At 46.9% G+C, this 11,842-nt stretch overlaps 1 protein-coding gene across 4 annotated transcripts in view; it reads right to left on the bottom strand.

Annotated features, from left to right (window-relative positions):
• Window positions 1–1,665: 1,665 nt before the first annotated feature.
• arid1ab (AT-rich interactive domain 1Ab) overlaps window positions 1,666–11,842 on the bottom strand; it is a 59,426-nt gene continuing 49,249 nt past the window's right edge. For 2 of the 4 annotated variants that reach the window (XM_080296216.1, XM_080296218.1), the window contains exons 9-20: window positions 10,699–10,847; window positions 10,462–10,559; window positions 10,170–10,379; window positions 9,837–10,041; window positions 7,849–7,981; window positions 7,297–7,472; window positions 7,082–7,211; window positions 6,839–6,958; window positions 6,562–6,658; window positions 5,563–6,391; window positions 5,155–5,285; window positions 1,666–5,058 (exon numbers count right to left, since the gene is read on the bottom strand). In XM_080296216.1, the coding sequence (XP_080152342.1) occupies window positions 3,124–5,058; window positions 5,155–5,285; window positions 5,563–6,391; window positions 6,562–6,658; window positions 6,839–6,958; window positions 7,082–7,211; window positions 7,297–7,472; window positions 7,849–7,981; window positions 9,837–10,041; window positions 10,170–10,379; window positions 10,462–10,559; window positions 10,699–10,847 (4,213 nt within the window). In that variant the 3' untranslated portion in view covers window positions 1,666–3,123. The remainder of the gene's footprint in view (window positions 5,059–5,154; window positions 5,286–5,562; window positions 6,392–6,561; window positions 6,659–6,838; window positions 6,959–7,081; window positions 7,212–7,296; window positions 7,473–7,848; window positions 7,982–9,836; window positions 10,042–10,169; window positions 10,380–10,461; window positions 10,560–10,698; window positions 10,848–11,842) is intronic. The other 2 variants (XM_026157442.2, XM_080296217.1) reach the window with 2 other exon arrangements.

Genomic DNA, 11,842 nt, shown 5'->3' with positions numbered 1-11,842 from the left:
AATATATAAAAATGATGAGCACCTCTTTCATTGAATTTTGATTGTTTATATTGTAAGTAAAGACTCTAGTATTAGAGAGAGGACTAAAACCATCAGGTGATTCCCTTTGAGCAGTAAAAGTAGGTCCAAATGTGTAGATCAAGCTCACCAAGGATGAAGCACACCATCAAACTTTGCATGTTGCCTCCTCCTGCTACTCCCACAAACACTGTCTACTTCTGTGGGAAACACTATAATCCCATGCAGGGGTTAATGGTAACCATCGAGAACAGTGACCTGCCATCTTCGATCAATAATCAATTAAATCAAATTAGGCAAATAAAACATATTAATATAAAGGGAGCTGATTTTGTTCTACAGCCTGGCGTTGCTTTCAGGTGATACCAGGAGATACTTGCCCTGCAAATCGTCCCACAGTTCCACTTACCATTAAGCCGGCCCCCATTCTTATGTCTGCCATGTATTCATGTACACAGCAGTCAGTGCTCTTCTTGCAGAACTTCAGCATGTAGCCATCTAGCTAGCACTACAAGATGCAAGTGAGCAAAAATGGAGCAACTATGTAAAACAACATTATTTGAAATCAAACATTTGAAACAGCTCAACATATATCAGCAAACAAATGATTTCTGTGCAATTTCAGTCACAGTCTCTGAGCTCAAAGTACAGTTTCATTATTTTAAAATAAGAAAAAAGCATGTTAACGTTTGTCAACTCAAATGTTCAGTGGTAGGGAGCGAGACGTACAATACTAAATTGGTTGGTGAGCCTTTAGAGCCGTTTAAGCTGCACTTTATGTAGATCTCTCCTTTTATTATGATCTGAGTTTGCGGGTGATCTCTGGGACTTATCTATAGCACTTGGGGTTATTTTAGATCCATTGCCTTGAAGCATTCCACTAAAGTCACACACTAAAGCAAGCCGGGACTTTACTTTTTTCCTGCATCTTGATCTCAGTGAGACTTGCTGAATAAATACGACTAAAGTAAAACAACATCAAGAAGCGGCAGCAGGCTTTGAAAACGTACTTGGTGCCACATTTAGCTCAGGCCGACTGTTTTGTTTTTATGGATGCTATTTTGTCTCTCCGTTGAGGACAAGAATGGAAATACTTTAAAACTTCATTATCCTGTCGGCTGTAGCTAAATAAGTAGGGGTGCTCCCCCCCCCCCATCACACATTAAACCAGGTGCTCTGCCGTCTCCAAACTGAATTCAACTTTTGTCAAAACATCAGATGATATTCTGGAGGGGGAAAAAAAGTCAGCTTTTCTCGCAGTAAATGTCAGCTCCTAGCTTATCTGTATGTATCGAAGCGCTCTGGCTGTTCCCCAAGTAATGTAAATATATATGTAAATATCAGCATGTGCGACCCAGGGACAAGGACAGCCTTGTAACATGGGGGTGAGATGTCAATCAATACAGGGATGGGAAAACATGGCTGTGCATTCAATAAGCAGCATACTGCACAGAGATGAGATGTGCCGTGTCTCCGCATCCGTGTGTAAATATCAAAAGCGTCAGCAAAACACAAGCGCTCTGAGCTGCTTTAGTCGTATCAGATTGTCTCAGCGCGAGTGAAATGCGAGCCAAATAAAAAATTCAGGGCTTTATTCACTGCGGCCTCAACCATGTCAAGAAGAATAATAAATAAATCCACAGCAAATGTCTTACGAAGATTTAATGTACATTTATTCTTAACACGTGGAACATATAGTATAAAGATTTCATACTGAATAAATGATATTCATTAAGCCAAAAAAAAGGAAAAAAGAGGAATTTACATCAAGTTTTTAGCTACATCATCTGAAATACAAATATGCAGAATCCGCATCACTGAAAAAAAAAATAAAATAAAAACAGTTTCTTCATCAAGGTCTAGTTTGTCGTTTATGAAGGAGCTCGAATGGAACCGATTTGTGTTAATATTCTCTACACCCAGACGAACAGAAAGTTGAAGTTGTGTTTACTGAGAGGAGGGGGTGGCGCTGGATCTGACAGCAGCTTAACGACCCCCGTCCCCACGCTCACACAGCGTGATACGAGCGGGGTGAGGCGCTGAAGTAACGGAGAGGGCGGGCGTCAAGTAATCACATGGCGTTCTCGATGCAGGGAAACTCGTCAAAGATTAAAAACGGTGAAGAGCAACAGAAGTCGAGAAAGAGAAAGTGTAATGTACAACATCATATATACACTGCAGCTTGGACTGCATCTAGAGTTGAGGACCAGTCCTAAAGAGGTGACTTTTGAATATAAGGGTCAAGTCATACAATCAAGGGACAAAGAGAAGAGGTCGGGGTGTTGTAGGTTCACCGTACTTTGGGGGGAAAGCCGTTTTTCTCTCTCGACATTTAACTAAAACTGGTTTTAAAAACTACAGTTTGCTGCCAAGCCAGCGGATCTCAGTGTGAAACAGTATTATTACAGTATGTTTACAGTTTTTAAGGTGTACAGTACAGAAAAAAGTCCTACAATCTACTGCACAGGCCTCCCATGACAGACATCTGTTCACAGCCAATAATGTGGTTCCTGTGGGGCTGAGTATATAGCATCCAAAGTTACAGCAATTATACCACACCACAGTCCATGAGTCTATGTAGCCTCCAAACATGAACCATAATATTGTTTAGTCTGTGCCCTCTTTCCCCTGACGACCCACCTCCCCCGAGGGAGAAAGCGAACACGTGTATCCCCCAAACTCACTGTAAACGAGACAGCAACTTTGGTTACAGTTTTTTCTTTTTTTTTTTCTCTTTCTGGAGATTTTTTTTTCAATAAAAAAAAACAAAAACAAAAAAAAGTCCTTTCTACAGGGCAGCAGCACACTCTGTCCTATGCCTGGGTCCCAGTCTGTTCTTCTTTGCCAGTTTCTTTCAGTTTCAGATGTTTGAAATCAACAGCTACTTCATGATATTCCTTCCTTATAGAGAGAAGCAGGGGTAAGAAAGACAGTGGAATCCGAGTTGATTTTGCATAAATTAAAAAAAAAAAACAAAAAAAACTAAAAAAAAAAGTTTTGCTTTTGTCACTCACGCGCAACTAACAGACACGCACGCACGCGCACACACAAAAAGGTGGTTTAGGGGGAATAGAAAGAGGCAGAGCTGAAACCTCTCCACGGCTGTCATGACTGGCCGATCAGAAACAGTACATCACAGATTACTTGGGACACCAGAGAGTTCATAAGTGGGGACATCGAGATGTCCAGTAGCCGCGACTCGTACAAAGTGAATTCAGAGTGGTTTTCTTCCACCTTAGCCAGGGCGTGCAAAGCCCGCGCTGCCCGCCGCATCATGTCCACACTAGTAGGCTCAAACTGGGGTCCACCCTGCATTTGTAGCAGGGAGCTCTGGCTCTGCTGGTACTGCGTAGCCGCTAGACTGTCCTCCAGGAAGCCCAGTAGGTTGCCCACGCTGCCTTTCTGCACAGCGATCGCTCGCGCTGCAAGGCTGTCACCCTGGGCTAGGTTAGCTAGCAGGATCACTGCCATTTCACGGCAGACGGCCACCTTGCGCTCGCCGACGAGTCGCACGAGCGAGCCGTAGAGCTTCTCCAAGCGGCTGAATGGCGGAGTGGCCAGAATGAGGTCGACGTTGTTGTCCTGGATGCTGAGCTTGCTGAGGGTCTCGAGGACCAGTCTCTGGGGTGAAAGGGAGCCGTGGGGCCCCAGCGTGGGAAAGGGATCCAAGGCCTCTGCTGAAGGGCACACAGCCCAGTGGAGCAGGCCATCAAGGAGAGGCAGGCATATGCTCTCTGGGTAGATAGAAAGGTCCAGCTGGCCGGAGATGTTTGCCAGAGTGACCAGGCAGTTCTCCCTTAACACCTCAAGGCAGTCCCACCACCACTCGTCTCTCTCGCAGCTCACGCCTTCGTCTTCCTCGTCCTTCTCGTAGGTAACAGGCGCCTGTTTGCGTTCAGGGTGCCTGTGGTGGAGCAGCACCAGGCGGCCCAACAGCAACAGCAGGCCAGGGTGTTTGGACAGCTCCAGGTCATTGCCAGGAACGAAGGAGAGGCTCCTCACAATGTTGGAGACGCAGATGCAGCGCCGAGCTAGCGAGTCCTGCCAGTCTGATAGAGTGCTAAGTGGCGTTTCATCCTTGCTGTGAGGTTCATCCTCCAGGATCTTGATGTTGCGGCGGCTCTGGAGATCGGGGTTGATGCTGAACAAATACTTGCCGTTCTCCTTCTGCTCCTCGGCACCTCCACGAACGACTTCCTCCGTGACCGACCCCGGGCGAGCGGATAGTACATCGTCAATGGTGGCAGTGACTGGTGCGCCAATGGGAAGAGGAGGCGTGGTAGTCTTTGTTGGAGACTTGTGAGGTTCAGAAAACTGGGGCTGCTGCTGCCGAACCTTATCGTCACCACTGGATTTAGGCTTCTCTGGGTTTTCTGCTGCTGCCGCTGTCCCATTCACCTTGACCTTCTTGCGGTTGTCAGCGGCCGCTGTTGTTTGTTTTCGCTGCTTGAGAAGCTCCATCCGGCTCTCAAAGTGGGTCTGGATGTGCTCAGTAGTGTCACCACCACCCACGCTCCAGTGTATCAGGCCGCTGTCAAAGCTCTGCCGCTGCCCAAGCTTGGACAAGCGGTTTAGCCGGAAGGGATTCTTCTTCCGCACCACCTTGATGGGGAGTTTATCAAACTTGCTAGCCTGTTTGGGCTTTTCCGAGTGTATACTGGGGTCGTGGGAGAACCCTGAGGTAGAGGTATTGGCTTCCTTGATAGAAGACTCCCTTTCCTTCTCATCTTCCTCATCCTCTGAAGACTTATCTTTGTGGGAGTTCTCCTCTTCCTCCTCCTCCTCCTTTATCTGGACCAGTGAAGAAGTGTCAGGATTGATCTTTGTTTCCTCTACCTCCTCATCCTCTTCGTCCTCCTCGTCCGAGTTCATGTCCTCGCCCTCAGGCATGGGAATTTCATCATCAGAGTCCTCAGCTGCATTGGGGTCTATTAGGGTGCGCTGGCCAGGGTCTCCTACTTCATACTCCTTAAGGATGCCAAAGATCTCAATGAGACAGCGTCTGAAGTACTCCACTACCAGCTCCAGAAATCCAGGTAGCTGTGAAAGCAAAGAAGGTGGTCACTACATTTGACAAGTCATTCTGAAATGTTGACAGAAACAAATGCTAACAGGTTGTGGATGTGTGCAACCTACCTGGCAAAGGTTAAAAGTAGAAATGCTATTGTCATCATACAGCAGAATGTTAATGGTGTCCAAGGCCCAGGTGCTCTCAGCTAATAAGCCAGACTTTAATGACATCATTACCCTCCAAGCCTCAGGAGTGCCTTTGAAAATAGAAACAGAATGAATATAACTAAAAGTAACCATGATCAGTCACTGCAGCTTTAAATAACATGTAAAGGTTTACTAATCTTGGGACTTTAACTCCATACTACATGCAATACATACTACATACTTGTGTCACCTAGTGTGAATACGCAATTTGTATCTGAAAGCTGTCTTAACGCAAACTGAGAAATATCAAATGGTCAATCCAGGTCAGGTAGACATATGCATATTGTTTATTACATGTGTAATGTTACAAGTTATCAGGCAAATCACATTTTATACCAATGTCTTTCATGGTGAGCCGCCTGCGGGGTTTCAGGTGGGGTTGGGTAGCTTCCACAGAGCCAGGAGGGAAGGCCACATCTCGCCGGATCATGGGTTGCTGCACGGGAGCCTGGCCAATGTGGGACGCGGGAACTGGAGGTCCAGCTTTCTGCACCTTAATTCCAGGATGCATATAGGGGGATTTGCTGGGCGACGTTCTGCTTTCCATGGATCGGGGCATGGATGCTGGGCTCGACACCTGAGGAATGTGGTTTTGGGAAGCCGAGTAGGTGGAGGGCAGGGATCTGGTCATGGGTGGTCCGGAGCCTGCGGGGACAAACGGAGGCTGTCGCTGGTTGGCATGGCCAGGCCACTGTCCCTCGTGGTTCATGCGCTGATCTGATGGCATCATATCTTCTGAGCGGTTCATGCCGTGGTAGCCGGGACCCTGGCCCGACACAGGGGGTCCCTGTCGGTTGGGATAGTTGGGGTAGCCCATCTCATTGCGGCCCTGCCACATTGGGCCCTGGGAACCATCGGGGCCTGAAGGCATGGGACTTGCCATCATTTGGGGAGGCATCGGAGACTGGGAATTGGGGCCTGCAGATGACGGCCCTCGATCCCGTCCGAAGGGGAAGGGGAACTGGTTCTGTGGGCCTGGCGGTCGGCGCTCCCCTCCAGGGTATGCATTATACTGATTATACATGTCCTGCTGGCCCTGGGGCCCCGAGGACTGGGGTCCTGGCTGTTGCTGCCCACTGTAAGGAACGCTGTACATTTCTCCCTCATGGCGCTTGGCAGGAGGACAATACCCACCATCCACAGGACGTTTGTAGTTCTGTCAGCACACAAAATTAAGCATTACAATCCTCAACTGAGCACAATAATTTTAGCAACAGCTCATACTTCTGTTCAGCTGGAACAGAACATAGTACATTACATGAACACTGAAAAGAGAAACCCAAGTAATAATAGGAGTACTGCAAATGCTGGACAAACTGTTCTTACTGGCTGCTGCTGTGGATACATTCCTGGCTGCTGATTTGGGTAAGGCCCACCAGGGGGAGCTCCTTGGCCAGGGAACTGATTTGTATAGGACTCATGCCTAAAAATACACACTCAGATTACTATATTTCTTCATTTCAGTAAATGATTCAGTTACAATAAGAAACTCTGTAAATATCTTTAAATCTATCAATGATCTTACTGACAAAATGCTGACATGCAACCATGTCTCTCCGTTTAATCTTTATACAGAATAGTCTCTGCCCTGAATGGTACAGACCGTTGCTGTGGCGGAGGACGGCTAGGCGAGTACATCCCTGTGTCAGCTCCAGAAGGCATCATGTTGGGCTGAGGAGCTCCCGGTCCCATGTTGACATCAGGGCCCATGCCTGGCTCTTGTCTATAAAAGCAACGAGCAATAATCATGAAGTGATTTGATTTAGTCGGAAAGAGAAAAGGACACTGAAATGGCACAGGTCAGATCACAATCATCTTATCTTATTTACAACTATAGTACATTTACCTTCGTTCATATCCATACGGGTACTGTTGCCTCTGGCTCATTGGCATGTTGGCCATTGGGCCTGGTGGACCTCTGTTATACTGTTCCCCCATTCCACTGTTGGGGCCGGGTGGCATGAACTGTTCCCCTGCTAAAAATAAATAAACATAATATTAGTTATGGCTATGAACGAACCCTTACAGAATCTGGGGTTTGGTTACATGGACGGTGTTCACCTTTCCTCATGCCTCCAAAAGGGTCCTTGTTGGACTCGTAGGGACCCATCCGACCCATCATCTCCGGGGTGCCTATCCCAGGCTGATAGCCCTGAGAGTTGGGAGTCATGGCGTTCCTCCTGGGAAACGCCGGGTCTCCGCCATCAGCAAAGGGATCCTGTAGATTAACACTACTCCTGTAGGAAAACAGATGGCTTTTTAGCAAAATGTGGAATGTGAAAAATTCATAGTAATTAAGACTTTTCTAAGTTTTCTTGTTAATTTCTTTTTTTGAATGTTTTCTGTCTGTCCCTCTAACAAGACACAGAAGACAGTTTTTACTGTAGTCTTCTAAGCCCAAAGTGCATACTTTATAACTATAATCCTTTCATATTCCTGTTGACTAGTCTGGTGTTTGTGTGTACATGTGAACAGAACCCCATCAGTGATAACTTTAAAGCATATTTTGCTGTTTTTCGTATTCCAGTTCTTGCTTCTCTGATCCAATTTCACCACAGGTGGAGATTTTAGTACGAACGCCACAGAAGCACGACGCTGGTTTTTGAATCGTACCTTACGCCAGGCATTGGGGGCATTTGCGTGTGTGGGGTGGAGGCTGGTGTGGGGGGCTTCAGGTCTCCCCCCTCTGCCATTGAACTAGTGGTTGACTGAGGGGTTTGGGGTCCTTGCAGGGATCCAGAACCAGCTGCAAAACACAAGGATACACACAATGACTAAGTGGGAGAAAAAACAAACAAAAGAAAAACAGTCAAGTGCTCTGGTTTGTAACACTCAGAGATTCCAGAGAATTCAAAGAACATCCCTTTCTCCTCCTCCTCCTCGCTCGAGGAATAAAGGCAAGAGCTGATAGTTGATAGTGAGGCGGGTTAGGCAGAACACTGCTGGGGGCTTTTAGAGCACATGCTGCTTTTGGCAATCCTAAATCCCATTAAGAAATTCCTGAGCGCTGCACAGTTTGTGTCGAGCTGACTGGCTTTTGAGTGCATAGCCAGCAAAAAATCTTGAATCTTCCTGCTCATCACAGGATGCCTGCCCCCTCCTCAAACACCGCTGGGCTCCAGGAACCACCAGGAAACAGTGATGTAAACCCTCACTGTGACAGATTACTGCCTGGGCTGTAGAGACAGGAGACAGCCAGCTATGTGTGAATGTGTGTGTGTGGGTGTGACTGATATTTTGTTTGTGTTGTGTGTGTGACATACTAGCAATCATCCTTAACTTCAGCTCAGGACTTCTCACTATTAGCAAGCCAGTCTGATGAGTCACAGGTTCCCATTCATTAAACTGGCACACACACACAAACACACACAACACCCGGGTCACTGGCAGGTCACAGTTATTCACATTTTCTCACATCACCCTCTTGCCTCTCGAGCTCTCACGCATGCACACAACATTCATTGGCTCACCCTCCCTCACCCCCTCCTCCCTCTGGGCAGGGATTTCCCTCTACTAAAGATGAAGGGAGGGAGGGCATGATAGAAATAGAGTCAGAGAGAGAATCGTGTGACTTTTACACACACACACACACACAGTCACACACACACACACACACACACACACACACACACACACACACAAAACCCTCTTCCCCCATTCATCATTTCTGGCTCAGCACTAATCTCCAGGGAGTGTTGCCGTGCTGCTGTAGCCCAGGGCCAGGCACCAGGCAGCGAGGACACGCCACTGACGGAGCATCGCTATCGCCAAATCACCTCCTGCCTTTCTCCTGCCATTACTTCCTCCACCACCCCCACCCCCAAAACCCTCCCCTGCCCTTCTTTCGTACTAACTAGAGGGCTGATGCCAGCTGACAAGCACCCTGATGTCTCCTGTAACAACACCCCGGCGCTGACTCAGTGCCCCGTGTCTGACAGCCTGGGTCTCAGCCAGACTGAAGCAGCATGTGGTTGCTCCCGGTGTGGTTGCTCCTGGCAGCTATAAACAAGGAGTCCCCTCCAAAATAAACAGCATCTCATGCAACAAGCAATGACCCTTCCTGGCTGCAACCTCCTCACCCTTAACAACTGGTATGAATGAGCGCCAGTTCATCCGCTGACTTTTACCCAGTTCATTGAAACATTTAGCATTCTGCTGTCATCACCGTTGCCACAAAAATCAAAGTGGGGAAGTCGGAAAGGACAAGTCTTTCGTCATGTCCTGTGCAAATGCCAAGGACTATTCCCCCAAGGCATGTGTTTGTGGAACCGTCCAAAGGACTTACAGCTACGCCGCCGTCATTTATAACTCCTACGATATAGGGGAGCAGCGATTTATGGAGGGTGGCTGCTCCTACATGAGATGACAAACAATGTTCTATGAATGGCTTTAAAAACGGCAATTAATGGGATATAATAAAATAGACTAGTTTATAGACAGCTGATGTGAGGCAAATAGAGCAGAGATGATGTTATGAATTGTACTTAATCCAAACTGCGCCCAAGGGAGAAAAGGAAATCTGAAATAAGCTTCATTCATTGCATTTTAAATCTAAGGAGGCAGTAAACTGTGTGACAGTGAAGCGGAGCAGCAGCGCTCACCTGGGCTGGGAGGCTGGATTTTGGGCTGGTTCTTTTTGGTGTCCGTGTTGAAGAAGTCTGGGGGAGGGTCCTCGCCGCGCTCCATTTTGCACTCAAAGGCGTACAAACACTGGATGTACTGTTTTTTGAGCGAGCTGGCTGCGCTGCTCGACGTGCCCACGTTCAGGTTGGTAGCCAGCTCCCTCCACTTCTTGTTCTTGTTCACCTGGTGGGCGAGAGAGGAAGGAGGTGGTTCAGAAAGCTGTATACGAATTTTTATTTTTTTAAATTACCGACGATCGTCCTTCTGATCTGAAGGATTCACATCAAATTCAGGTGGAAGTCCAGGTGTACCTGGGTGAGGCCGCCGATCTCTTTGACGGATATGTAGAGCCTGAAGAGATCGAGGGGCTTACGGCCCACAGCGGGAAGATTGTTCATGCCCATGGCTTTCTCCTCAGCAAAGGCCAAGTATCGGTCCACCCAAATTTTCCTCTCTGGCTCCGGGCCAAGCTCGTACAGACGGGTTATTTTCTCATTGGTGATGGTGGAAGAGCTCGACTTCTGTTGGACGGGTGACGGAAGAAAATCGTAAGAACGAGAAAAAGGGAGGGCGGGGGAAAAAAGCTGGACTTTGAATGTGTACCTTCTTGGATTCTGGCTTGGGAGTCCCGTCCACTTTGTTGTTCATCTTCGGAGCAGGATTCATTTTGTCCATGCCAAACTCTGAACTTGGAGCCATTCCTGGGAGAACGGGGCAATGACAGAAGGGTATAAAAATAAAACGATTACCAGTCTATAAAACTGTTTTATAGACACAACCCTCAGGCCTGCAGCTGTACTCCAATCACCTGATCAGGGCTATAGTTTCACTTGTACTCACCAGGGCTATTGTTGGCTATGTTTGCTCCTGCCATTGGATACGGCCCTGGCCCACCTTGGTTTATCATACTGTGCATGCTGTTCATGCCTGGGCCATACGGAGAGCCTGCTCCCATCATGCCCTGGGACATGTTAGGATAGCTGGGTGGCCTACAGAAAAGAATGCTTGATTAGAAGAAATGCTAAAAAACAATAACCACAAAGAAACAACAGGATGATTAAAAGTTGCCACCCCTGTAGCAGAAACGAGAAATACTGGTCAGTTAAACTACTTATTTCTATTTTTCTAATGTCAAACCGAGTTAACATGTTGTTTCTAAGACGGCAAGCAGCAACTTGCCACTGCCAGGGCACACAGTCCCACTCTTTGTGACAGGAAGTTGTAAACAAGCAAGCTGGGGAGGTAGGGTAGATGAAATCCCTGTGAGTCAGTGCAGTTCTGCAGAATTTTATTCCAGATAATGAATGGTACTATCTCGAGGCTGTGTCAGAGTGAAATTAGTGCTGTTTCTACAATGGTCACTTGAACCTGGCTCCAAAAGAAAGTCAGTCTCCACAGACTCAGATGTTTCAAAAAGCGTGTTCACAGCCTGATACAAAAAAATGTGGCTTTGGCTTCTATAAATATTTTCCTGTAGAACAAGTCCACAGTGACTGACTGTTGTTTTTAACTTAAACATTCAGAGACTTTTATGGCCGCTATGACTGACAGATGCGCTGACACAGGCGGCTGGAGGTGAGCTACGTCTCAGCGCTGCTAATTCGAGTCTCTGAACTGGACTTCCTCACGGTGTTTGTGCTGTTGCTCCCTTTTGGATAAATTTTAATGGAATTTTCTGACAAATAATATGGTTTGCTGTCAACTTAATCGTACTACCCAGCCCATCCAATATGTCTGTGCAGCAGTTTTTGGTGAATGCAATTCTAGCATTCTATTTTTCTACCTTAATTTGAGCAAAGAGTACAAAAATAAGAAGAAAAAAAACATTTCATAGACGCAACCTTAGGGCCTTGTCCAAATATGGTCATGTTTCCTTTTAAAAAACAAAACATAAGCATCAAAACGTTGAGTCCAGAAAGGATTCTTCTGATTATTGTGCTAATTTTAACTTTTTTCTCAGCGATTCTACAGTAGTTGACTAATC

Source organism: Astatotilapia calliptera, chromosome 22, assembly GCF_964374335.1.
Source record: "Astatotilapia calliptera chromosome 22, fAstCal68.1, whole genome shotgun sequence".
NCBI classification, from domain to species: Eukaryota; Metazoa; Chordata; class Actinopteri; order Cichliformes; family Cichlidae; genus Astatotilapia; species Astatotilapia calliptera.
This window is presented reverse-complemented; position numbering and strand designations above follow the sequence as displayed.